Genomic DNA, 26,364 nt, shown 5'->3' on the forward strand with positions numbered 1-26,364 from the left:
TTATTTCTCCCATGGATTCTTCACTCCACCAATTCACAACAAATCCCCTCCTTTCTCCTATGAAGCATCAGTTGCTGCTGCTAGCTTAGACTTTTCTAAGCAGAATATTTTTTGCCATTTTCAGAGCAGACACAGGATTAAATTAAAGGAGCATTCTGGCTGGGGGTACAGAAAGGGGAGATCTAGTTAGCCTCAAGACCTCCGACCTTGGTCAGCTGCTCGTGGACTCCTGTGATTCTTCTGATTTCCTTCCAAAGAGTTGTGTATTCTTGACCAGGAAACTCTCACTTGTGAATTTGTCTTACTGCAACTGGGACAAAGAAGCAAGGTTTTCAGCAGAACCATTAATAAATCTGTCATGTTTTCTACATCGGTTTTATATGTACAATTTAAAAAATTGTCCATATCTTCAATATACTTGTTGGCTGGCACTACCTTGTGTAGAAAATAGGGGAAGAGAAACATACCCGAGGCAGTATAGATGAGCCACATGGGGCAGGAAATATGCAACTTTATTTCCACTTACTTCAGCCCTTTTGACAACCAGAGGGAAAACTGTTCTGATATTCTATAGTATTTATTTGCTTCTGGTGACCATATGCCAAATGTTAGCACATCACATTTTGCATATTTGTATAATCATAAAAAAACAGATTTAGAATCAAAAGGGACATGTAAGTCTAACTTCATTTTATAGGCCCAGAGTAGAAAGTGACTTGTGCTAAGTCATACCAGTAGTATGTAAAATCTGGATTTGAATTCAGGTGCTCTGATTCTGAATACAGTTTATTTTCCATTAAACCTCTCTGTCTCTATAATCCCTTTGGGAAAATTAAATTAAATTTTCAAAAGAAAACACATTTCCTTCCCATTAAGGACTCAGTAACATGACCACTTCACTATCATGGTATCACTGACTGGAAATAGTTTGAAACACTGCGTCTTACTTTCCTGAAAGCTATGAAGCTCCCATAACCTTGAATGACATGACAGAAGTCTTTGATTGTTGTTGTTGTTCAGTCATTTTCAATCATATCTGACTCTTCATGATGACATTTTTTTTTTGGCAAAGATAGTAGAGTAGTTTGCTATTTCTTTCTCTAGCTCATTTTACAGATGAGGAAACTGAGGCAAACAGGATTAAGTGAATTGCCCAGGTCACAGAAAGAAGACTATGATAATCTATATAATTTAAAGACATTCATACCTGGGTGAGGATAGTGAAAGCATCTCCTGACCGCCTCTCAGCCTCATGCCCTTTGTCATATTTTCTTCCTTCCCAGGCCTCCTTATTCCTCTCTCCCTCTGTAGTTTTTTATTACACTGTGTGTAATAAAAAATTGTGCCATTTTTAAGAAAAAGACATTCAATACTTCATATATAATATTGGATTTCATATATAATATTGTCATTGAATTTAGTATGTATGAATAAATAAGAATTCTGATGATTTCTTCATAGCTAACCATGGTTACTATGAATTATAAATAAAAGACTCATGTTGTGAATTTCCAAAGCTTCCTTCTTTGCCCAAGTTTAGGCTGACTTATGGAACTTGAACTTGTTTCTTTAATTAAAATCAATGCTCGGGGCAGCTAGGTGGCACAGTGGATAGAGCACTGGCCCTGGATTCAGGAGTACCTGAGTTCAAATCTGGCCTCAGACCTTAACACTTACTAGCTGTGTGACCCTGGGCAAGTCACTTAAACCCAATTGCCTCACACACAAAAAAAATCAATGCTCTTTCCCTTTATAATGGAATTGAGCATGAAGTGGTCATTAGTTCATTCAACAAATATTCAAATTAAGTACTTACTTTGTATAAAGAACTATGTTAGGGGCAGCTAGATGGCGCAGTGGATAGAGCACCGGCCCTGGAGTCAGGAGTACCTGAGTTCAAATCCGGCCTCAGACAGTTAACACTTACTAGCTGTGTGACCCTGGGCAAGTCACTTAACCCCAATTGCCTCACTAAAAAAAAAAAAAAAAAGAACTATGTTAGGTGTTGGTAAAGATATAATATTTAAATAAGAAAATGACTACCCTTATGGTTTTTACCATTTAGTAAGGAGATAAAACATATATGCAACTACAAGCACATAAAATACTGTGTGATATCATATAGTTGCAATGTCAATGTCCAAGGCCATAGATTGTTAACCATCAGTCAGAAAAGAGAGGCTTTTTAAAGAAAGTGACATTTCAGTTGAATTTTAAAGCATGGGCAAGATTTAAAAATCTTATAAGAACTAGGGAAGGGATAACTTTCTAGTTAAAAATAATAGTGTAACCAAGACAAAGCTAGGAATCATAGAACATGATCAAGTGCCAAAACAAACAGTTTTCTTCTCCTGGAGCAGAAAATATAAAGTAGGGTAACATGAAGTAATTCTGAACCTGTTGAGTGTTAGCATATTGCAGAGGGCTTGTAAACCAGGAAAAAACAATTGAATGTTGCTCAGCAGGCAAAGGGGAGACACTGAAGATTTTTGAGCAGAGGAATGACATCACAAAATATATGTAAAAAGATTAGTCTGAAGTCAGTATGAGGAATGGATTAGAGAGGGGGAAGTAGAAAGATTTGTTAGGGGGATATTTTTAATCATTCATCTGTGTGGTCACAAGGACTAATAATAAGAGAGTTAAAGTGTTACTATAGAGGAGAAAAACATGATAGTTATCGTGATAGTGAAATTGGTGAGATTTGGTCACTAATTAGATATGGTAGCTAAAGAAAAGGGAATAGTCAAAGATAAGTCCATGTTTTCTGATGATGGAAATGCAAAGTTGGGTAAGTAGTAGCATTATAGATAGAAGTAGTAAAGACATAAAGAAAAAAACATTTTAAGGAGAAATATAAGTGTAGTTTGGGAAATATTGAATTTGAGGTGCCAAAAGGACATCTGGGTTATAACAGGGATCTGTATCTCAGAAGGGAGGTCAAGACTAGAGGAGAAAAACCTGAAAAACATGCATACAGTAGTTGTGAACACAGGAGTCAATGATTGTAAATATGATAAATGAGAGTAAAGTCAACAAAAGCACTTTGAGGACTTCCATCTTGAGGCACAAGTCAGATTGAATGAGATGGAGGAGAGAGTGGGTAATGAAGAATAAGAAATGTGTAGTATAAGCAATTTTGTTTTCAGGAAGTTTAGCAATGAAAGTGAGAAGAGGAAAACAATAATATTCCCCCAAATCTATATTTTTATATTGTAGGTACCTTTCATATATACTAAATACCTGGAACAATATTTTAAAGTTAATGGGTACTTTATACACAATATGAATATGTATATGTATGTGTTTATAGATACATACACACAATTTTATATATAAATAATATATATATTATAAATATATGTGCATATGTATGTATGTGGGTATACCTTCTTGGTAGGGAATGAGAGACTTTACAGTATATATAGATAAATATGTATATACTTAAAGAGAATGTCTTAAAATAGTGATTAACTAGAGGCATTGAGTGTAGACAAGTTTTTATATACATGATCAATATATGCATATAGTTTAAAATGTGCTAAGTATGTCTCATATATATGATGTTGATGTGTATGATATACATTCATATATATGATTATTTTAGTATATTAATCTTATTCATATAGGGAACTCCTTTTAAAGAAACTCCTCCTGATGTAGGTTATTCCCTGTTCTGTAAAATAAAGTCAGTTCACTAAGTGGTTATAATACTAATTTGTCAGATATAGAACATGAAATGAATATGCCATAGCTTCCTCATTTTTTCCTCCTGGGAAAAATGTGGCATACGTTTATGAGGAATTTAAGGGAGTACTATTCAGCTAATCCACTTTTATTTTCAGACAGTTAAATGTCTGCATGGTTTGTACACTTAGACATATATACATTATATATCTATGTGTGTGTATATATACACACACACACACACACACACACACACACATATATATATATATATATATATATATATATACACATATGTAGACAGAGGGAAAGCACTCAATAGAGCAGAGTACATGAGAGAGAGGGGAAAAAAGGCTGTGAGGGAAAGATCCTGGAAGAGTAAGGAGGAAGTGGGAGAAAAGACAGTAAGCATTAATTTAATGAGGGCTAGAATATTTTTTCAATTTTGAGAAGGAAAGAGGAAAGAATGTGTGATAAACAGTTTTGAATAATAGTGGATTAGGCATCTAGGTCACCTGTTGTAAGAGAGAAGGCTGAGGAGAACTTGTAAAGGTGAGAATGGAGAAGACAAAGTTTGTAATAGATGCTGTAGGGAATATATGGTATAAACACATACACATATACTTGTATATACAACAGTATGATATAGTCACCAAAAAGGCAATATATTCAAGATATATTAAGAAAGACATCATGCCTGGGACTTCAGTGGTGATAACCCTCCTATATTTGGCCTTAGTCAGATTACATATGAAATGCTGTATTTAGTTCTTCTTAGTGTTACACATGAGGAAAAAATACTTATAATCTGCAAAGTGTCCAGGGGAGGAAGGACATGTGTGACATATGGCCTTGAACTTATACCCACTGAAGATAAGTAGTAGGACTTGGGATATTTAATGCAGAGAAAAGATAATTAGTAAGAGACCTATGCTCATACCAGCAAAACAGTTTTCTTCTCCTGGAGCAGAAAATATAAGGGAGGGTAACATGAAGTAATTCTGAACCTGTTGAATAACCTTTGAAGGTTATTTTAGTGGCTTTCTGGAGGTGGGATTTGATTTGTTTGTTCTATTGGGTTTCAGGTACAAATCTAGCAGCAATGTAGAGGGGGGGAAAAAGACAGTTTAGATTTGGTGTAAGGAAATACTTTCTAACGATGAGAGCGTCCAAGCTGAATCAGCAGTCTCAAGACAGAAAGAATTCCCCTTCTTTAGAGGGTCTTTAAACTCAATTTGCCTGACCACTTATCTATTATTTTATAGAGAGCATTCTTGTGTAGTTATGAGTTGGACTAGATAAATTCTAAGGCCTTTCAAATTGAGATTCTGTGGCTGCCTCCACCTTCTTCTTATCTTGGTGTAGTTATTGACCTGTGGAATCATCAAAAGAACTTCTCACCTGGTGGCTACATTGATGATTCCTTAAGAGTCACTTAATGACTTATTTTTGTCATCCACTGACTCTTAGAGTCATCTACTATAATGGGGAGAATGCTTGATTTGCAATCAAAGGACTTCAATTCAAACTTAGATCCAACACTTTCTCTCTGTGTATGATACTGGACAAGTCACTTGAACTTTCAGGACATCTGTTTCCTCATCTATAAAATAAGGGGGATTAATTTAAATAACTGCCATGAAGATTATGATATTTTACTCAATTGCCACTTTTCAAACTGACTCTGCATTGATATAGATTGCAATTTTCCTTCTTTCTTTTTAAAAAAATTATATCCATGAAACTGTTAAGAGAATCTGAAATAGCATCTCTGCAAATTCTTTTCCTTATCTTCCTATTATGTATTTCCATTATCTTCATACACCATTTTGCTCTAGTAAAACTAATACTTTATATTTGAGGAAATAGAGAACTATTGTCCTTTGTAGAAGGACAATAGCATCTCCCAAGCTAACCTTTCCTTATGAAATTATAAGGATAAGAAATAGCCAAAAGTATATATATATATATATATATATATATATATATATATAGAGAGAGAGAGAGAGAGAGAGAGAGAGAGAGAGAGACAGACAGAGAGAGACAGAGAGACAGAGACAGAGACAGAGATTTATATTGATATTTTGGATTTTTTTAACACATTCTTAACCTACGTTGTAGGGTCTCCATACCGAGATAAGATCACTATAGCAATTCTTCAACTCCAAGAAGAAGGGAAGCTTCATATGATGAAAGAGAAATGGTGGCGAGGTAATGGCTGTCCAGAAGAAGAGAGTAAAGAAGCCAGTGCTCTGGGAGTTCAGAATATTGGTGGCATCTTCATTGTTTTAGCAGCTGGCTTGGTGCTTTCAGTCTTTGTGGCAGTTGGAGAGTTCCTGTACAAATCCAAAAAAAATGCTCAACTGGAAAAGGTAAATATTGTTCTTTTGCCACTTAAACCCACTGTTGTGGGTTTTAAGGAATCCATGCTTTATGATTTCATCAGCCAAAAAATTTTCCTAGTCCTGTGGCTGCTCATAGTCTTGTTTAATTTTAGTTATGTGACAAAGGTTCACAACAAAGGATATGAGGGATCACCTTTTGCAATTTTTAATTTCTTTTTAATATGTTTAATTGTAGCCAGCTTTCAGGACAAGTGACTATTTCTCCTCTTATTCAAGCCTGAAAAAAGAGAGCTTTTTACTGCTGGAAGTTCACTGCAGTTAATTTAATGGAAGAGGAAGATACTTGAAACTGTAATATGGGAAACAAATTACTCTTCTACAGATCAATCTGGTATTAAGATGCAAAACTGACTATCAATGTGGAGTCAGAAAACTTAGATATGTCTGTGAAATAGATCACATTCTGATGATATTTTCATTTAAAAAATGCTTTGGTCGCATTTTTAAAGGATAAAATCAATATTATTGCTGTGGATCTACTGCTGATTATGATTTAATCTTCTGTAACTTTCATAGATTTCTGAAACATGGATATGTCTTTGTTCTGCTTTGCTAATATAATCATTTCTAGGTTCTTTATTTTCTTGGAGAACTGACAGCTGGTATAGAGTTTTGCACCAATACATTGATATGTACCTGTAAAAACTAAAGAAATTGACATGAATATTTGTTGAACTTTAATACATTGAATATGATATATTTTACATAAGCTTTCCTCAATCAATGGAACAAAAATGTATCTTTTCAATTGTCTTCACATCCTTGAAATGTTTGTGACCTCAGTCAGTCCCTCAATTTATGGTGCTATATTCTTCATATAAAAATGAATAGTAATTCTTGTAATATTTCCACATATAGAATTAGTTCCTTTTCAAATATTGCAAGATATCTTTTTATAAAGAAAGAAATTGTTCAGGAAATCAACATTGTTACCTTTTTAAAAAGCTATTTTAACACTTCAAGATTTATATTGATTCATGTATTTATCTATAAATAGCTTCTTTTTGGTAATACTGCATAAAATAAGGTTTAATATTGCTTTAAAATGCTTAGTTGTCAAATATTGAGGCACAGTAAGGTCATAAATTCCTTTAATATTTGCAAAGCTTTATGGAATTATGTGGGTCAATATCAAGTAGAAAAGTAAGATCTGAATATTACCCTTTCATTAATGCAGGGTGACTAAATTCTGTCAACCTTTTGGAACCTTTGTACCTTTCAAGTGACTTTTTTTTATTTGTTGCTAAAAGCATTTTAATTTCTTTTAAATAATTCATGAACATCACAATTACTTATCGTCCCTGGGCCTATATTCTTTAATAAAGGTCCACCACATTTTCATTTTAATGACCTAAGTAACTCATTATCTTTGGTTTAGAAATAAGCATAATTTCAATGAGTTTTATAATATTTATGTATATTTGTATATATTATAGTACCTACTGACACCAAAACAACCTATGGAAAAATAAAAAAATTTAGCCAAATCAGAAGGAAGGTACGTTAAAAAAAAACCTACCAAACAATTATTTTTGTGTTTTTTACATATCTGGTTATATTGATGTATAATAATAGTCATAATATCAAAATATAGATTTTACCTTAATGAAATTTGTTTTAAATTCAACTCTATGCCTTTTAAAAATATGCTCAAGTGCTGTGTGAACAAGGTGGAAACATCTCTTACCTCATCCATTTTTGTAATCTCGTCATTAAGGGTAAAGTAGTCATTATTTCCTTCACAATAAGAGAATCTCTGAATGTTAATGCCTAATATTTGTACTTAAGAATATAAATAAATAACTTTTTTAAGAAGTAGGATTTATGTTTGAAGTAAGGAGTTGGATAAGATGATTTTGGAGGGCCTGTATGCTTCTGTAATTCCTTAATTCCAAAACAATATCATTTTTCTAATAAAGATTTACATTGCAATTCACATTATATACTAAGAAATGTGGCAAATAGCTGGACATTTAAAAAATCAAATTAAGTTAAAAAGACTTTCTTTTTAGAGTTTCTTCCTACCCCACGTTAGATGATCTATATACCATTGAAAAGTATAGGAATAATTGAAAAGAATGGGAAGAATAACTCTAATTTCAATTAGTACAGTCTACAATAAAACAAAAAGAGGAAGATGTTTAATTTATTTAAATAACCTGCTCCTTTCTGCTATACCAAATAACCAGTATGATTTTTCCCATTGATAAACTTAGCCATAGTATAGTCACACAAAACTGCTTTGCTTTTACTAGAACATTTTAATTTAGCAAAAAATACTCCTAATTTAATTATTTTGGGGAAATGTAAAGGTAGAAAACATTTAAAAATGTTTCTGTTTTGTAATTCACTGAAGGTTTCCCCATAAAAGAAATATACATATCATATCTATTTCTATATGACAGCAAGCATGTTTTTGGAAGGGTGTTGCATAGCTGAAATTGATTTGAAAGGGTGAAACATTCCACATATTTTTTTTTGTCTATTTCTTTGTGACATCCTGAGCAGATGCACAAAGAATTAAAGGAAAAATACACTGACTTCCAGCTATAACCCCTGTATTCTATACTCAGATCTTCATTTAGGAAGTAGTGGGAGAAGGAAAGTCTCAAAGCTATTTTAAGTAAAAATACAAAAACCCTTCAGAAAAGGGAAAACCCCCAATATGCATGTTCAGGGTTATTGGTAAGAATTGAAGAACATAAAATAGAAACAAAGTATTCCACAAGTATGACTCATTCAATAAAAGCCCTTAATATACTATGCTAGGCATGAGGAGAGGTAAGAAAGGTGCAGCTATGGAGTTGAAGTAAAAATAAAACAAAACATTATTTTGAAAAGGTGAATTTGTCTTTTTACAGTCTTATTACTGTTATAGCCTAAATGATAAAAAGCACTAAACAAAACAAAAGCCTGATATAAGAATTGTTAACATTATTTATTATGACACATTAGCTTCTTGACGTACATTATTTGTTTTTGAGAAATTAATATATTATTATATTGTATTTTGCTGCTTGTTTACATCTTACTAGATTTATTAAAACATACTATAAAAATTACTCTCAGACTTTTGTCATAAAGAATATGCATGAAACAAGAATTAACAAAAATCTAATTTACAATATTAAAAATTACATTTAACTTATATTCCTTGCATTCCATATACAACTAAAATGTTCATGGGCATTCAACAAATATTTGCTCATTCATTCATTTATAGAATAAATATTTATTGAATGATTAATATATACAGGACAAATGGTGTATATAGAGCTGTATAATATTCAGCGTGGTCCTCAGAAAACTTATATTTTATCTAACCATCTAGCTACCTAATTACTTTACTTTCAACTTATCAATACTTACTTATTAGCAACATCCAGAATTATAGCTGCAACAAGTTTATGTGTTTGTATTTATTTTTTAATTGAGGGACAGAAGTCAGTACATGCTAAAAAACACTGAAATCTCACATCCCAGTTTCATTTTAAACTGTGAATTAATGCTATAGCTGTGTTCATAATTAACACTTTTTATTGGTCTGATGGTTATTTCATATTATTTATAGATTCAAAGTGGAAACAAATCAGGTGAACTTAATAGCTTATGTATTGTAAAATGCTTGGTGAAATGAACAGCATATTATTTTTATATTTTTCCAGTTGTATAAAAATTGAATAATCTAAGACTTCAAATATGTTTACTGCATGAGATGAGGCTAAAAAGACTGAAATGTGATGGAAATGTGTGGACACTGACATTTTTGGGAACATGAACTGCATTCCTTCTAAGTAACCACAAGATGGTGTACTACATTATAATAAATCATTTAGTTTTTTGAATTTTTGAATTTAAAGATTAATTTAGTGAAATGTCTGTTATTTTTATTGTATTTAAAAATTTTAAAAGTCAAACATTTTTATCATGCTTGTAATACAAACTATGGCATCTATTAAGTAGTCTTTTGTTCCCTAAAACTATCTTCCATAAAATAAGCAAGTGTTTCCATTTGGCATGATTATTATAGTAAATTGATTTTTAAAGGTCAATGTTTGAGGGAATATGAGAAATAGAAGTTCATTTCAACAATCTTTCATATATTTGATTTATTTTTGTCTTTTGTTTAATTTGTCAAATTTGCTTCTCATTTTGTTTGATTGCATATGTGTTTCTAGGCAGAAAGAGCTAATAATTACCCAGTAAAACTTAAGGTAAAATATTCTCTCTCTAATATGAGGATTTTTAAATGATTTCTTATATTTTACTTTTAAAAATTATTGTTTCTCTTAAATATCTCATTTATTTATAGTGACAGTCAGGCTCTGCTGCTAATATATGTGGATGTGTACATTTCTTTTATCAATAAATATGCAGGGTGTCCCAAAAGTCTTAGTGTATATGTATATATGTATATATGTATATGTACATGTACATATATGTTCATGTATATGGCTATAGATATACATATATCTAAAATATATCACAAAAAGAATAATAAATACTTATGCTTATACTGTTCCTACATAGATATAATAACAAATACTGTGTGATTCTCTTGTATTTCCATAAATAAATAATTTTAATTTAAAACTAAGTACAATTATGCCTTATAAAGTTAGATATATTTTGCAAAATTATCTATAACCAAATGATGCTTTAATTATTTGAATGTTGGATTTTTATTTCAACTGTAATACCATATTAACAAGGCAGAAGGTAATGATTAGCAGTGCTTTTTTCTCAAAATATATTTCACAGCCTTATTGACTACAATGTGGTTAAAGCATGCCAGACTTAAGATCTGAATAAAAATAACTTCTTTTGTTTGTATATATTGTATATAGACATAGTTATAGATATAACAGTTCTAAATAAAATAAAACCGTTCCCATTTAAGTGAGAAACATTTAGTTAATAGATAGTTCTGCTTTTCATTCATATGCAAAGGTATAATGATATAGATAGATAGATAGATAGATAGATAGATAGATAGATAGATAGATAGATAGATAGATAGATAGATAGATAGATAGATTCCTGCTTTGTCTTCATGTGTAACACAGAAATAACTCCAATGATTTACTTTCTCTTTAGGAATTCTTAAATATAGATTTAATATACTTACATACATAAATATACACACACATATATATACACATATACATACATATATGCACATATATTTGTGTGTATACACGCACATATACACACACAAACACACACATTCCTGTAACTGAAACTTGTTTTAGTGAGATAAGTTGTTCTTCTTATCTGAACTGATTGTTCTGGAAACTGTGAACCCAAACATAACAATAGCCAAATCTTGGTTTCCTTTCTTCTTTGGTGTTTGAACATAAAGTAATTTCAAATAAACTTAATGAACCATTACATAAATAAAATAAATAGAGCATCTCTTCAGACTAACTTTAGAACTCTTTAATTCTCCTTGCTTCTCTGACCTACATTTTTATTGAATTCTTTAAAATTATTTTTAAAAATGAAGATACTCGTTCAGCATTTTTTCAGAACATCTCGTTTTAGCTTATTTTAATTGACATTGCTACCTATGTCATCTGCTAAACCACGTCCAAGATAATCCAAGCACAGCCATTTTTTTAAGAAGCTGCAAATAAAAAAAAAAAAACTGTGAAAAGAAAGAGGATATTCTCCAGGCCATGACTAAATAAAAAATGTAGGAGATAGTGCTAAATCAAAGTAGGAGGCACAATAAATGATGTGGTCTGAAACACTGCTATTTGGGAGTTGATAATGAGAAACTTCACAGTTGTGTTGCTATAACATGCGGTTTGGAAAAGATATTAGGTCAGGTGTTGTATGTCAGAAAGCAGTTTTCTAAGATTGCCCTACCTTCATTACATGCAGACGCTGCTTGAATGCTGACTAGCTGTTCATAGATCCCTGTACACATCACTTCATAAGTATTTTTTATTTTACTTGAAGGAACTGAGAACAGCGTGATATTTACATACCTTCTTAAAAACTGCTTTCTTACACAATGACAAAATGTTAGCTTTCACAATTGGAAGGAAGTTCTGAAATAACCTTATTATGTTTAGGTTATGAATGTTTTAAAGTATCAGGACCCTGCCAGTTAAGACTATATTTAAAAATATATTTTTTTAAACTGTGGTCGTTTGCAAAACTTAAAATACCCTCTTCTGTTCTCTCCTTTCCTTTCCTCTCCTCTCCTCTTCTCTCTTCCCTTCCCTCCTTCCCTCTTTCCCTCCTTCCCTCCCTCCCTTCTCTCTCTCTCTCTCTCTCTCTCTCTCTCTCTCTCTCTCTCTCTCTCTCTCTCTCTCTCTCTCTCTCTTTCTCCCAATAGAACAGTGACTTCTTGGGTATAGGAAGCTCATAATGTGGAATTTCTTTTACACATCTAGAATTATATATTCCTAGCAATTTATAGTCTTGGGGAATCACCTAGGGCACTGACAAGTAAACTGACTTGCCTAGGTAGCACAGCCAGTATGAATAAAGAATGGGACTTGAACCCCACACATTGGTTCTTTATCTAGTATGCCCAATTGCCTTTCACATTACATTCATTGGATTTCACATAAGTAGAAAATACATGTTTATGGCATTTTTCTTTCAGATTCGAAAATGTCAAAATAAAACCTAGGCAAATAGTAGATGTATATCTTTTTTCTTTTGGACATCTTTATATTTCCATTGATCCTCTACTTAAGAGCTTATATATGGTAACTAGAGGATGCAGTAGGTAGCACTCTGGCTTGGAGTCAGGAAGACCTTAATTCAAATCCTATCTCAGACTCTTAATAACTGTATGATACTGGACAGATCACTTAACCTCCCTCTACCTCTGTTTCCTTATCAATAAAATGAGAAGATTGACCAGGAGGACTTCTCAAATCTGTTTTAGTTCTAAATCCATAATTCTCTTGTATTTTCATGTTCATATGCCCTTCCTCTATCAATAAAAATGTAGATTCTAAAATTATATATCATCATCAACAGAATGATTACAACATAAAAAATGAAGTAAAAGGGCAGCTAGGTGGCGCAGTGGATGGAGCACCGGCCCTGGAGTCAGGAGTACCTGAGTTCAAATCTGGCCTCGGACACTTACTAGCTGTGTGACCCTGGGCAAGTCACTTGACCCCAATTGCCTCACTTAAAAAAAAAATGAAGTAAAAGCCCCAATACACAAGGGACTTTGGAGTGTTAAACATCCTTTGGCTGTTTTTTGAGGTTCAGCCATGAGGCCCTCTATTTGTCAAGTCTTTGATTCAGAAACTAGACACAGATAGATATATAATCTAGCCAGACCACTCATGTAATGCTTCAAACATTATAAAGCATTATCATATACATTATTTAATTTGAACCTCACAATAACCCCATGACAGGTATTATTCCCATTTTATAGATGACAAAACTAAGATTCCCAAAGCCTAAATGACTTGCCTAAATTCCCATGTTTATTGAAGAGCAGAGGTAGGATTAGAATACTCATGCTCTAATTCTCAAAACAATGTTCTTTACCTCACTGCACACTATATTAAGTTAAGGATAGGAGGCCCAAGAAGCTTTTTAATTAATTTGGCCCTAAGTCCTATTGCTGAGGGGCTGGATTAACCAAAATGTGTGCAAAGAAGGAAGGTAAGAAGGAAGAAAAGAAAAATGGAAGGAAGGAAGGAAGGAAGGAAGGAAGGAAGGAAGGAAGGAAGGAAGGAAGGAAGGAAGGAAGGAAGGAAGGAAGAAAGAAAGAAAGAAAGAAAGAAAGAAAGAAAGAAAGAAAGAAAGAAAGAAAGAAAGAAAGAAAGAAAGAAAGAAAGAAAGAAAGAAAGAAAGGAAGGAAGGAAGGAAGGAAGGAAGGAAGGAAGGAAGGAAGGAAGGAAGGAAGGGAAAGAGGGAGGGAGGAAGGAAGGATAGATAATACAGATTACACATCAGATTCACCACAAAATTCCTTACTTACCTTCACACAGTTCCTACATAGACATAATAGCAAATACTGTGTGATTCCTTTGGGTTTCCATAAACAAATAATTTTATTTTAAAACTAAATACAATCATGCCTTATAAAGTTGGATATTTTGGGCAAAGTGATCCATAACCAAATGACACTTTGGTTATTTAAATGTTAGACTTTTTTTTCTTCTGCAAGACCACATCCACAAGCTAGAAGGTGGTGATTAGCAGTGCTTTTCTCAAAGTATGTTTCACAGCCATATTGCCTACATTGGGGTAGAAGTATGGCAGACCTTATTTATTGTTGTTGCTTTTTTGTAAGCCCAAATACGGAAATGAGAAAATGGATAATGATGTTTCATTTTTTTTCTGTCTCGTATTTGTGGAATTCAGCATGATTATATAGAGCCTCTGTTCTGTGATATGCAAGATTTCATAAGCTATTTTAATAATTTGTTTATGTATTTACCAATATGAAAATTATATGGATAAAGAATGATCAACTGTCAGTTCTAGTTCAGTAGGCTCCACTTGGTGAAAAATTAACCTATCCCTTTCCCCAAGTTCTCTCTGCCTAACTTCTATTTGAACAAAAAGTGTGGGTGGGTGGGGGAAGAGTAATTTTAAAAGTGACTAGCTTCCAAGTAAATCATCATGGAGCTTATCTTATGGAGTCACCCTGGTATAACTGTAAGGTCCTGAGTTCATATCTCAATTCTGCTCTTCTTACCTATGTTACCATGGGCAAGTATGTGCCTAACTTGGATCTCAATTTCCTCATCTATAGAATGAGGGAGTTGGAATAGATGACCCCTAAGATCCCTTCTACTTCTCTGAAGAATATACTTTTTTTTTCCTGAGGAAGTAAGGGTAGTCTAAAAAGAGAAGTACTAAAAGTCAAGAGACTTGAGTTTTGGTCCTGTATCTTGCACTAAGTTTCATATTAAGCTTCATCTTTCTGAGCCTCATTTTATCTCCTCTATTAAATAAAGGACTTTTCATAAATTATTTCTATGATCCCTAAAGTGCATGCTTCCCTTGGTTTGTCCTTACCCTATGCTTGCAGTGAATTAAGTAAGTCAAAGATTTTCCATCATATTCCTGAATAACTCACATTGACATTTTTTTTAGTTTAACAGTGTTTATCATTAAATACATATTGCTTTAAGGTTCTAAGCAATACACAAGTATCAAGTACCAACTATAAGCTAGGCACTATGTAATAGAATTCATTATCAAGCATTCATTTGTCTTTGTATCCTGACATTTAGCAGGTGTCATATAAGTGCTTGTTGAATTGAATTGAGTTTTGCAGGCTGATAACTTTCAAGAAACATCATTTGCAGCAGGCTGGTCCATGTTAAATACACATGTTTTAACTTTTCCCCCTTTTATCATATTCCTTTGCCCTAATAGATAATAGCACATTGGTCCAAAACCAGTGATAAATATAGGAGAATTGTGGTTGTTACTTAAAAAATGAAATGGGATTTCATATATGGCATGAAAAGTTAAAATAAATTAACTCTTGAAAAAATAGGCATTCAATCTGCAATCATTCAGGTTTACAACAATGTTCCATGAAAAGGCAGAGAAACTCAGAAAGAAACTTTTAAGAACAGAATATAATAGTGGGGAAGGGGGATAAGAACAACTCTTTTTTAAGCACCTACTATGAGCCAGGAACTGTGCTAAGTGCTTTATAAATAGTCTTAATTGATATCAATATAAAAATTATTAGTGAATAACTTGCCATTCACATATGACAACATAAAAAACATCTTGGAGGGGGAAGAGCCAATGTTTTGGAGGCAGCTCTAGTAGAGTGTGTAAGGATATTTGGTCCTGGAGCCACAAGACCTGGATTGAAATCTTTAATTTTCCACATAGTATCTATGTGATCTTGAGGACCTTGAACTATATATATCTAAGGTTCCTTCATACTCTAAATCTATGACACAGATTTCACTATATTGATATTCAGTGTATTATATTTATCACAGGGAGGAGGGACTCTACTTGAAGCTAGAAAGATTTAAGTTAATATCCCAGCTTAGAGACTTACTAATTGTGTGTCACAGAACACTTGAACCTCACTATTGCCTGGTTTTCTTTGTCAATAAAATGGAATAAATTTAATGACTTTTTGAGTCCCTTGTATCTCTAAATCCATAATTTTGTGACATTTGCTTGCTCTATATAATGTGACTATTTAAATGGAAAAAAATAAATACTGTAGTCTGGTGATTTGTTTGGAAGGGTTAATTTGAATCGGGGAAAAGAAAAACACATTTCAGAAACATCAAATTCTAAGGCAGAACATGACCTTCCTCATTTCTCTAATATTGCATTTTTATTCACACTCATCTTTCATAGTGTCATATCACGCTATAAAATATTTATATTTGTAAAATTAGAGATATTTTATTATATAAGAAAACAATAATATAGTTAATTATATTGGGTCATGGAGAATGAGTATGGTTTCTTCTAATGATTTCCCTAAACCACAGATGTATAAATATTGTGTTTGTGTATATATGTGTGTATATACGTATATGAGTGTATGTTTAGACTTGTGATTTTTATACATATGGAAGTTTCCAATGTGGAAGGTCCTTATACTAGTACAGATTGACAAATGGGGCAATAGATAATTGGATAACTTTCCTATTGTCACACAGCTAGTTTGCATTAAATATAAGACTAACTCCATATTTTCCTGACTTCAAAACTATCCCTCTATCTAATAGATTGTGCCTTTATTAATATAGAAGTCTATAAAAATAAACATAAAAGCTTCCAATCCCTTGTATATTGATATTTTTAAAGTATTTAAACCCAAATTATTTCTATAAACATATGTATAAATTATTTTTTAATTCCTCAGTTGCAGCATATTAACTACTTTTTTTTGATGGCATGTTTTTCTTAACCCCAAATAAATATTTGCATCCTACTTTTATAACGATTATACCTCTTGTTTTTATATATCTCATAAGTTTAGTGATAAAACCTAATATGTTTGCAAGATCTGCCATAACATGTCCAGAATTATGAGAGAATTTTAAATAATGCTCAACATACTTTTATCCTTAATCTTTTTTTCCTGAAGTCTATTATGTGAATGCTTAGAACCACCATCATTTTTTTCATTAAAAAAAGACATCCTCAAATTTTTGAAACGACAACACTTATCTTTTTGACAATAAGGCAACTTAAAAAACTAAACTTATGATTTTGTCTGGAATCAATGGAAACCTTCCTTTAAAAATATATTGCTGGGGAGCAGCTAGGTGGTGCAGTGCATAGAGCACTGGCCTTGGATTCAGGAGGACCTGAGTTCAAATCCAATATCAGACACTTGACATGTTCTAGCTGTGTGACCCTGGGCAAGTCGCTTAATCCTCATTACCCCACAAAAAATAAAAGAAAAAAGAAATGAAAATGTATTGCTGGGGGTGGTGGAGGGGAGCAGCTAGGTCATGCATTGGCTAGAGCACTGGCCCTGGAGGCAGGAGGACTTAAGATCAAATCCAGCCTAAGACACTTAATAGCTATGTGACCTGGTGCAAGTCACAACACCAGTTGCCTCCAAAACAAAAGCAAATAAACAAACATATTGCTAGGATTCCTATCAGGTTCGGTTCTGTTTTGTAAACTTCAAATTATTTCAAATAAAAATTCAAATATTATCTTTATTGACTTCAGTGAATACTAAAATACTGAACTCCTAAAAGTCTTCTTTAATTCAATTCTTATTGAATATATTGCTTGTTTTATGGTTAACAGTTCCTCTAAAGTCTTTAAAGGTTCAACTTTGTGTAATTCTAGGTTACAAATGTTGTTTAGGATATAAACATTGTTTACATAGCCTATGTGCAATGGTGAAATTTAGAAAATGTATAATAATATCTCAACCAAATAGAACCTACTGAGTTTGGTTAGAGTGTGCCTACCAAGTTGCCAGCTTATACTATTTTCTATATGGCAAATCTCATATAATTTGGGTCACCACAGAGAGATAAAACTTGTATTTTTAAGATCTTATACCCTGAGGTACAAATCTGCCTTTTCTTATTCTCTATGAGATTCTAAGACTGTCTAAGTAACAGCAGACAATTGGCTTCTCTTTGGACCTCAGTTTTGTAATCTTTGTTGTTGTTGTTTGTCCTTCATTCTTCAAGAGAAACATGATATTGGGTCAATGTCATGACATGCAGTGAATTTGTTTTGTGAGGGAGGACTGTGCAAGGTTACTAACATCATTCTCTCCTCCAGAGCCATCTGGGTCCGGTGGCAAGATATATATCAGGACTACTAGACATGGCTCCAGATGTTTAAGGCAATTGGGGTTTAGTGACTTGCCTAGGGTTACACAGCTAGTAAGAATCTGAGGTGAGATTTGAACTTAGGTCCTCCCAACTTCAGGGCCAGTGCTTTATCTACTGAGCCACCTATCTGATAACTTTTGTAGTCTTTATAATGAGGGGGTTGGACTAGATGACTTTTAAAGTCCCTCCTAGCTCTAAATCTGTGATTCTATGATTAATACAGTCAATGCAGAGATAATTGGATATTCGTCATTTCTTTCTTTCTTTCTTTCTTTCTTTCTTTCTTTCTTTCTTTCTTTCTTTCTTTCTTCCTTCCTTCCTTCCTTCCTTCCTTCCTTCCTTCCTTCCTTCCTTCCTTCCTTCCTTCCTTCCTTCCTTCCTTTCTTTCTTTCTTTCTTTCTTTCTTTCTTTCTTTCTTTCTTTCTTTCTTTCTTTCTTTCTTTCTTTCTTTCTTTCTTTTTTCGTGAGGCAGTTGGGGTTAAGTGATTTGACCAGGGTCACACAGTAAATGTCAAGTGTCTGAGGCCAGATTTGAACTCAGGTCCTCCTGAATCCAGGGCCAGTGCTCTATCCACTGTGCCACCTAGCTGCCCCATCTGTCATTTCTTTTTGTCTGGAACTGTGATTTTAAAAAATGTAGGGAATTCTCAGTGTGGAAACACTGCTCCAAATGCAGATCAACAAGTCATCTATAATTTATAGCCATAGAGAATTGCCCAGGACATTGAAAGGGTAAGTGACTAACTCAAGGTCACAGTGTGAGAATATTTCATAGGCAGGGGCTTGAATCTAGATTTAACTGAGTCAAAAGCTGTAGCATTGATAACAAGACCATGTTGCCTCTCAATATGCTTAACATTTTGTTGACAAAATAATTGGTAAGTTGAAAGTGAAAAAAATCAATAATATAATTGTTTCACCACCTCAGACAAAGCCTGGCATGTGTTCAATGCAGTTTTGATTTTTTGTGTGTGTGTGAGGCAATTGGGGTGAAGTGACTTGCCCAGGGTCACACAACTAGTAAGTGTTAAGTGTCTGAGGCCATATTTGAACTCTGGTCCTCCTGACTTCTGAGCCAGTGATCTCTTCACTGCTACACCTAGCGGCCCTAGAAGTTTTGATATTAACAAAAATTAGAAGATGATATAAAATCATGCATAATTAAATTTAAGAGATAATGTTAAATAATTTAAAAAGAAATACACATTTTTCTCCTGGGATCAAAATGAAACAAGTACTCCCCATTGTCTAAATTTGCATTACTTATTTTTACAATTTGTATGCTCTAAAATTGTTCATTTTAACAGACTTCTCTTTAAGTAAAATTTGGTGAAAAAGAAGTGCTTTTGTCTATGCCATCCATAGTAAGTATATGATAATTATGACAGACCTCACTGCTTCACTGCACTAGAAAATGATTAAAAGCACAGCAAAAGAACTCTGAGTGGTTTCACTGTGGAAATTGGAAGTATATTAATGAGACTAATTAGTTCATTATAATCAATTGCCTAGACTGATCTCCCATTGTGGACTAAGATCAGAACCGAGTAGAAAATAATCTTTGATAGTCTTTTTGATAGAACAGTATTGCAGGAGATAGCTGTGTAATACAATTTTCTGGGTAGTGCTTCACACAGAATTTAAGTTTGAGAGGGTTTTTTAAATGCCCAACTTTATTTTAATGGACAATTTAAATAGTCAAACACAAGGTTTTTCAATTTACAAAATGTTGAAAATGTAGTTTTTACTTTACCATAGGATGGTTTGGAGTAGAAAGAAAAATGGATTAGAAATCAGAAGACTTAGGTTTAAATCATAGCTCTACTACTTCCTTCCTGTGGAGCCCATGAGGAAGTACCTTATCATCTCTGGGCCTCAGTTTCTTTACTGTAAACTGAAAGTCATAGAATGCATGACTTCTAATATCTCAATCCTATGTTACTATATCATATTTAATTCTGTAAAATGACTCCACAGAAAAACATGGCAAATAACTTTAAAAAGTTTCCCTATTCAACAGTGGTAAAGAACACTGAGTTTGGAGGTTGAATAATGGAATTCAAGTAAGTCTCAACTCTCTACTGGATATGCAACATTTTCTTGCGCTACAAAAATCTTACCCATTTCTCCTAGTCCTCTATATCAGATCCACCCTTGTTGTTTGCTCTGGTCTTTTTAATACCTCAGTAGTACTGCTATGTTATAATTAACATGGTGTTCTTAAAAAGTAATTATTAAAAGCTGATACTTGATTACTAAACCACCACTTACAGAACTGACACATCACTGGGTGCCCTGTACTATTTCAATCCAATAAAAGAAATAGACCACTTGACTTCTAAGAAAAAATAAAATTTGCTAATTAATCACTTATGGCAGTTGTTCTTTGATAAACAGGAGCCTAACTATCTCTCTTTACCACAAATGTGATTAAACTAGAAAATATCTTTATGAATTTGTTGTCTATTTAAGAAAAAAATTCTAAATATATCTAACATTATTCCTCTCTCCATTACTTTTGTGCAATTAAAAATAAATAATTCATACCTAATTTTAGATTTTCCCCCAGTTTTTTACTTTATGAATTTCTTGAGGCCAGCAGTCCAGCTAACATGGCCTTCTTTAAGAATGAAATTTCTAAAGCTATCTGCTGATTGAAAACTACACTTGGTACTTGTCTATGACTACATGTCATAGACAAGTCATGTGGTACTTTGAGGGATGAAAAGGTCCTTGCTCTTTAGTAAAAGTAAGTTGGGAACACATATGCATAACACAACTATAGAACAGACACTCCCTAAAGATTAAAGTGCTATATGAATGCCACCTCTTATTGTAAGTGTGTGCTAATGTGCTCTACAATATTTTACTTGTCACAAAATCTATTATGGAAAGAAGTGATCAGGTTGGGACCCAGTGAATTACAGAAAGCTTCCCAATGAGATAAATTTTTATCCATGTGTTGAGGACAAAGAATAGAATTGACAGAGAGAAGCAAGTTCAGTATTGATGGCAAGAGAGTAGCATGAGTACAGAGGAAAGGAAAGATTAAACTAAAAAGAAGAGAGAAAATACAGAATAGAAACAAAATATAAAGTTAGATTCACAACAGAATTGGGGTGGGAAAAGGGATGGCATTTGGAATTAGTAACCTATAAGCAGAAAGGTCTCATGAAAATGGCTATTCGATTGTAAGCTTCATAAGGGAAGAGATTATGTAGAATTACAAAGCAACTCCCTCATTGCTTAGCACAAGTCCTTGAACATAGATGCTTAATATATATTGTTTATATTAAATTAAGCAAATAAGACAATTGTGCATAATAAAATAGTTTGAAGTAGGGAGAAATGAGTCACATAAACTTGTTGAGTGGAAAGAAATAGGTTCATAAAAATTGGGTTTAAATCTCAATTGTGCCTCTTATTAGGTATGTCACTTTGGGAAAGTAATTTACCCTCTCTGATCCTCAGTTTTGTTATCTCAAGAAAGGGGATAATACTTACATTGGCTAGTTCATAGTTCTTTTGTGAAAATCAAATCATATAATGCATGTAAAGCATTTTGTAACTACAAATTTAACTTTGCTAACAACATTAATATAATTTTTAGAAGTTGGAATCCACATATATAATATAGAAGGTCTTAACAAAAGTAACATAGTTTAATTAAAAGAATAATGTCCTGGGAGTCAGGAGACCTATATTCTAGCTTCTGCTCTATTCCTGGTTTTCTATGTGACCTTGAGCATGTCACTGAATCTCTCTGGGCCTCAGGTCCTTCATCTTAAATGCTCACATGGAAATTATAGTAAAATGAAGATACTTACAAGGTTTGTTGTAAAGAGCAAATGAGAAAATAGATGTCAAAATATTTTGAAAATTATAAGACACATGTAACTTGTTATTGCTACAAATAATTTACTTTTCATTGACGATCTAGAAAACATCAAAGTAATTGGACAAAATGTGAAAAATAAGACTATACATGCATATGTACATACACATATATAATACTTTATTTACATTAAGAAACTTCATATATTTGACATCTTGGAATTTGAATGGCCTAGTTCTCAGAAATTAGAATTATTATATACTTAAAATAACATGCTATCATATGACCCACTATAGGAATATGCTACTCTAAATCTTAAAACAATTAGGAAAAAGGGAGTTGTGTTTGATTCTGTTTGACATTTTAAAAATGTCTTTGTGTCATGGACTCCGGCCTTAAGCAGTAGTGAGACTTCAACATATATTGTCCAATCCATTAAAAATGAGGGAAGAATGAGAAAAATAATAATTTTAGATTTCAACATGTAGAATAGCAACTATGGAATGACCATCTATTTTTTTCTCCTTAATGACAGTGGTTTAAGAATACCCAAACCTATTTCTACTCATCAAACACACACACACACACACACACACACACACCCCAAATACATACATAATACATACACACTCACACATACATGCATAGACATGCATAGCCCATATATATATATGTTGCTTGTGATGGAAATAGCAGGAGGCTAGCTGAGTAGCTGAGACCCATTACTGTCATGGCTTTATGATTTTGTTACCACATTAGGAAAAAAATTCCTGTAGAATTTTTTACCTCAATTTGTTAGAAATAATATGTTTAGTATTTAAAATTAAAAACAAAAGAAAACTTTCTGGTTTTATGTGTATTTAAAATTCAGTGGAATAAAAAACCTTCTGGTGAGTCATAAACTATTTTTACAAAGCATCTGCCCAAATCATACATATGTTATCTGTCCATATGTGTATTATATGCATAACAAGGCACTTGTTTTAAATCCACTAAACAAATATTTATTGGACACCTATTATATTCAAAGTATTGTCCTAGTTTTATTTTGGGGGGGGTGCTAAGGCAACTGGCCATTTTAAAGAGTGAAGTCTATCTTTGCTAGAAAATAAACAATTTTAGAAGATGAAATTTTCAATGGGCCATCTCATTTTTTGAGCCATTTTAAATATTATATGATGCATATGTAAAAGAGTAGCCCCTTCTCAGCTTCAGGCTAAAATCAAACAATCTTCCTGAGTTGCCAGGTTCACAAATTTACAACATTATACTTGGATGACTTCTTGACATTACAGGTTTATACTTCTAATGATTTTTCCAATTTTCTTTCATAGAGGTCCTTCTGTAGTGCTATGGTAGAAGAGCTGAGGATGTCTCTGAAGTGTCAGCGCCGGTTAAAACACAAACCCCAGGCCCCTGTTATTGTGAAAACAGAAGAAGTTATCAACATGCACACATTTAACGACAGAAGGTTGCCAGGGAAAGAAACCATGGCATAAAGCTGGGAGACCCAAATGCCCAAGCACAAACTGTCGTCTTTTTTTTTTTCCAAACAACTTTAGCGAGAATGTTTCCTGTGGAAATATGCAACCTGTGCAAAATAAAATGAGTTACCTCATGCCGCTGTGTCTATGAACTCAAGACTCTTGTGATCTAAGCAGTTGCAATGGTCAGACTCGATTCACAAGCACCATGGATCAACTAAGCTCTGCGGGGTTACACTGTTTATCATGGGTTCCACCATTCTTCTGAATGAATGTGATATATGAGGTTTGTGGCTGGTTTCAAATGCAGTCCAGTGAGATTACAGGTTCCCTTGGACGTTCAACTGTGGCCAGGAGATGGAGTATCTATGCTCAGTGGGGCAGTCATTCAAGGAGTCATTAACAAACAAACAAAAAAGACTTGGAATCAGCAAAAACTGTAGTGTAACAAGAAACAATATGTTCTTCTGAACTTCCAGATATAGAGGTGGTGAGGTTACTGGCCCCTAACTGCACAGTATAATAATCATCTGAATAGACAATATGTGTTTATTGGATGTGAAAAAAAAAATTGTAACACAAAGCAAATCTGAATTTCATAATAAGAGGAATATGAAGTGGACTCATGTCTGCTTTGTGGACTGTCTGTGTCACTGACTGAAATAAAAATGTCGGTAACCAAGGCAATAATGATTTTCTTCAATTCACCAAGCCAGAAAATGTAATGTGAGACACCCCTTCCCCAGTAAAATGAATGAAAAAAAAAATGAAAGCCAACAGTCAAACACTTGACCTAGTTTTCCTGAGTTAAAAGGGATATATTTTGTAACCTTTCACTATTAAAGTGATATTGTTTTAAATTGTGGAAAGGGGGAAATAGGGGTGGGGATTTGGTGGTCACATGGACTATCGAAGGCTCATATTCTAGCATCTCATGGTTTCCAGACCTTTGTTCCTGCTGCAAATTGAACTCAATGGAGCCTGTGCAGTTCTCAACAATAGTGGAAATGAGATTAGTCACCTACAAGAAGTGAGCAGGAGAACTTTTATGTGGACTGCATTTATCAATACAGTCACAGTGTTAAAATGAACAAAATTCTTGAGCAGTTTTTTTTTCCAAAAAAATGTTCAGGTTTATTTGTGGAAATGCAAGATTTCTATGAAAATAGTTTTTGTATGGAAATTTTTGTAATACTTTTTATCAACAAAAAAAAAAGAACACGCGTTACTGTCAGGGGTGTGATGTCAAGCATGAATGGTAGTGCGTGTGCACCACCAACGTTTGGTGAAAACTATTTTTATCAAGAAAAGGAATCATAGAAGAGAAATATTTTCAAGTTAGATAATATAAAAGCTAGGTGCACTACCAACACTGCTTACCATGCTACACCCCTGGTTTCCACTAGGCTGATGACATACTGTAATGACCAATTGTGTGTAAATGGTAAAAGACACAGACCTCTTGACCACATTGTGATAACAGTTGAGTGCACACAGTTTGCTGTTTGAATCCAATGCACAAAATTAAAACAAAATCATTAAAATTATGTCCATTTTACTTTTAGTTTGGGCTCTCTGTTCTTCTGGGAATGCAAGTGAATCAGAAGCTCCACCATGCTTGACTAGAGGAGAGATTCAGAACAGTCTGAGTATTACTGGGTATGCAGTTTCCAAGAGACAGGGAAATTGTGAATTTTATCCAATTGAAAACTATGACCAGATGAAGTGTACCCAATGGCAGGAATGAGCCCCCTCTCTGTTTCCTTTGGTATTGATTAATGGTATGGTAGTTCTAGATTTTTTCCCCTGAAGGGAACTTTATAGGTCATCTGGCCTAACTGCCTCTCCTATTTACAAATGAAAAAAGTGAGTAGTAGAGAAATGAAGCGACTTGTCCATGTTTACAGAGTCAGTGAGTAGCCTCTTAGGTACTAGAACTCACACTGTTGTGGTAAGTGATTGTGGTGTTTTTCTATCCTGTGTTTGAGGTTGCAATTTTCTCCATGTTTAGATGCCAATTTGCATCAGGATGATGGTCAAACTTCATCATGAAAAGGAAGAATTAAGCTCGATTTTCAGATTTGATGAGAGTATTTCTTTACTACCATTATCCTAATTCAATTTTGGTTTCCAGTGGATTCCAAAATAAAATTTAAGGGTATAACTTTACTTATTGTTTTTCTCAGAAAATATTATGTTCTTCTTACTCTAGCCCATTATTCTCTCACAAACATAGAACAACTGAAAATCTAAAAGTTCTATAGTCTCAATTACTCCTTCTTTAGCAGAGGATAGTTTCAATCCATCTACCTCTGGGTTATGGGCCCAGCATGCTTCCACTGCACCACTCTGCTACACAGTTGCTCCTTCTTTAAACTTTAATGCTTATCAGACTGCAAATTCCTTGAGAATAGGGACCAAGTCATTATAATTTATATATTATCTAATGCCAAGCACAGTTCCATGTAAAGTATGTCTTTAACAAATCCTTGAAAAATGAAAGGAAAAGGGTAACAAGATAGATAGATAGATAGATAGATAGATAGATAGATAGATAGATAGATAGATAGATAGATAGATAGATAGATGATAGATGAGTAGATCTATATACTCATATATATGTATATTTATATATATATATATATGAAAAACAATATGTC

At 33.3% G+C, this 26,364-nt stretch overlaps 1 protein-coding gene across 3 annotated transcripts in view; it reads left to right on the forward strand.

The window, feature by feature from the left end:
* The window catches only part of GRIK2 (glutamate ionotropic receptor kainate type subunit 2), an 823,240-nt gene extending 797,978 nt beyond the window's left edge, over positions 1–25,262 (forward strand). For 2 of the 3 annotated variants that reach the window (XM_044001196.1, XM_044001198.1), the window contains 2 exons: positions 5,809–6,059; positions 23,555–25,262. In XM_044001196.1, coding sequence (XP_043857131.1) covers positions 5,809–6,059; positions 23,555–23,719 — 416 coding nt within the window. In that variant the 3' untranslated portion in view covers positions 23,720–25,262. Of the gene's footprint in view, positions 1–5,808; positions 6,060–6,267; positions 10,432–23,554 lie in introns of those variants that run through there. The other variant, XM_044001197.1, reaches the window with a different exon arrangement.
* Positions 25,263–26,364: the final 1,102 nt, after the last annotated feature.

This window comes from Dromiciops gliroides, chromosome 4 (assembly GCF_019393635.1).
Source record: "Dromiciops gliroides isolate mDroGli1 chromosome 4, mDroGli1.pri, whole genome shotgun sequence".
Lineage (NCBI taxonomy): Eukaryota > Metazoa > Chordata > Mammalia > Microbiotheria > Microbiotheriidae > Dromiciops > Dromiciops gliroides.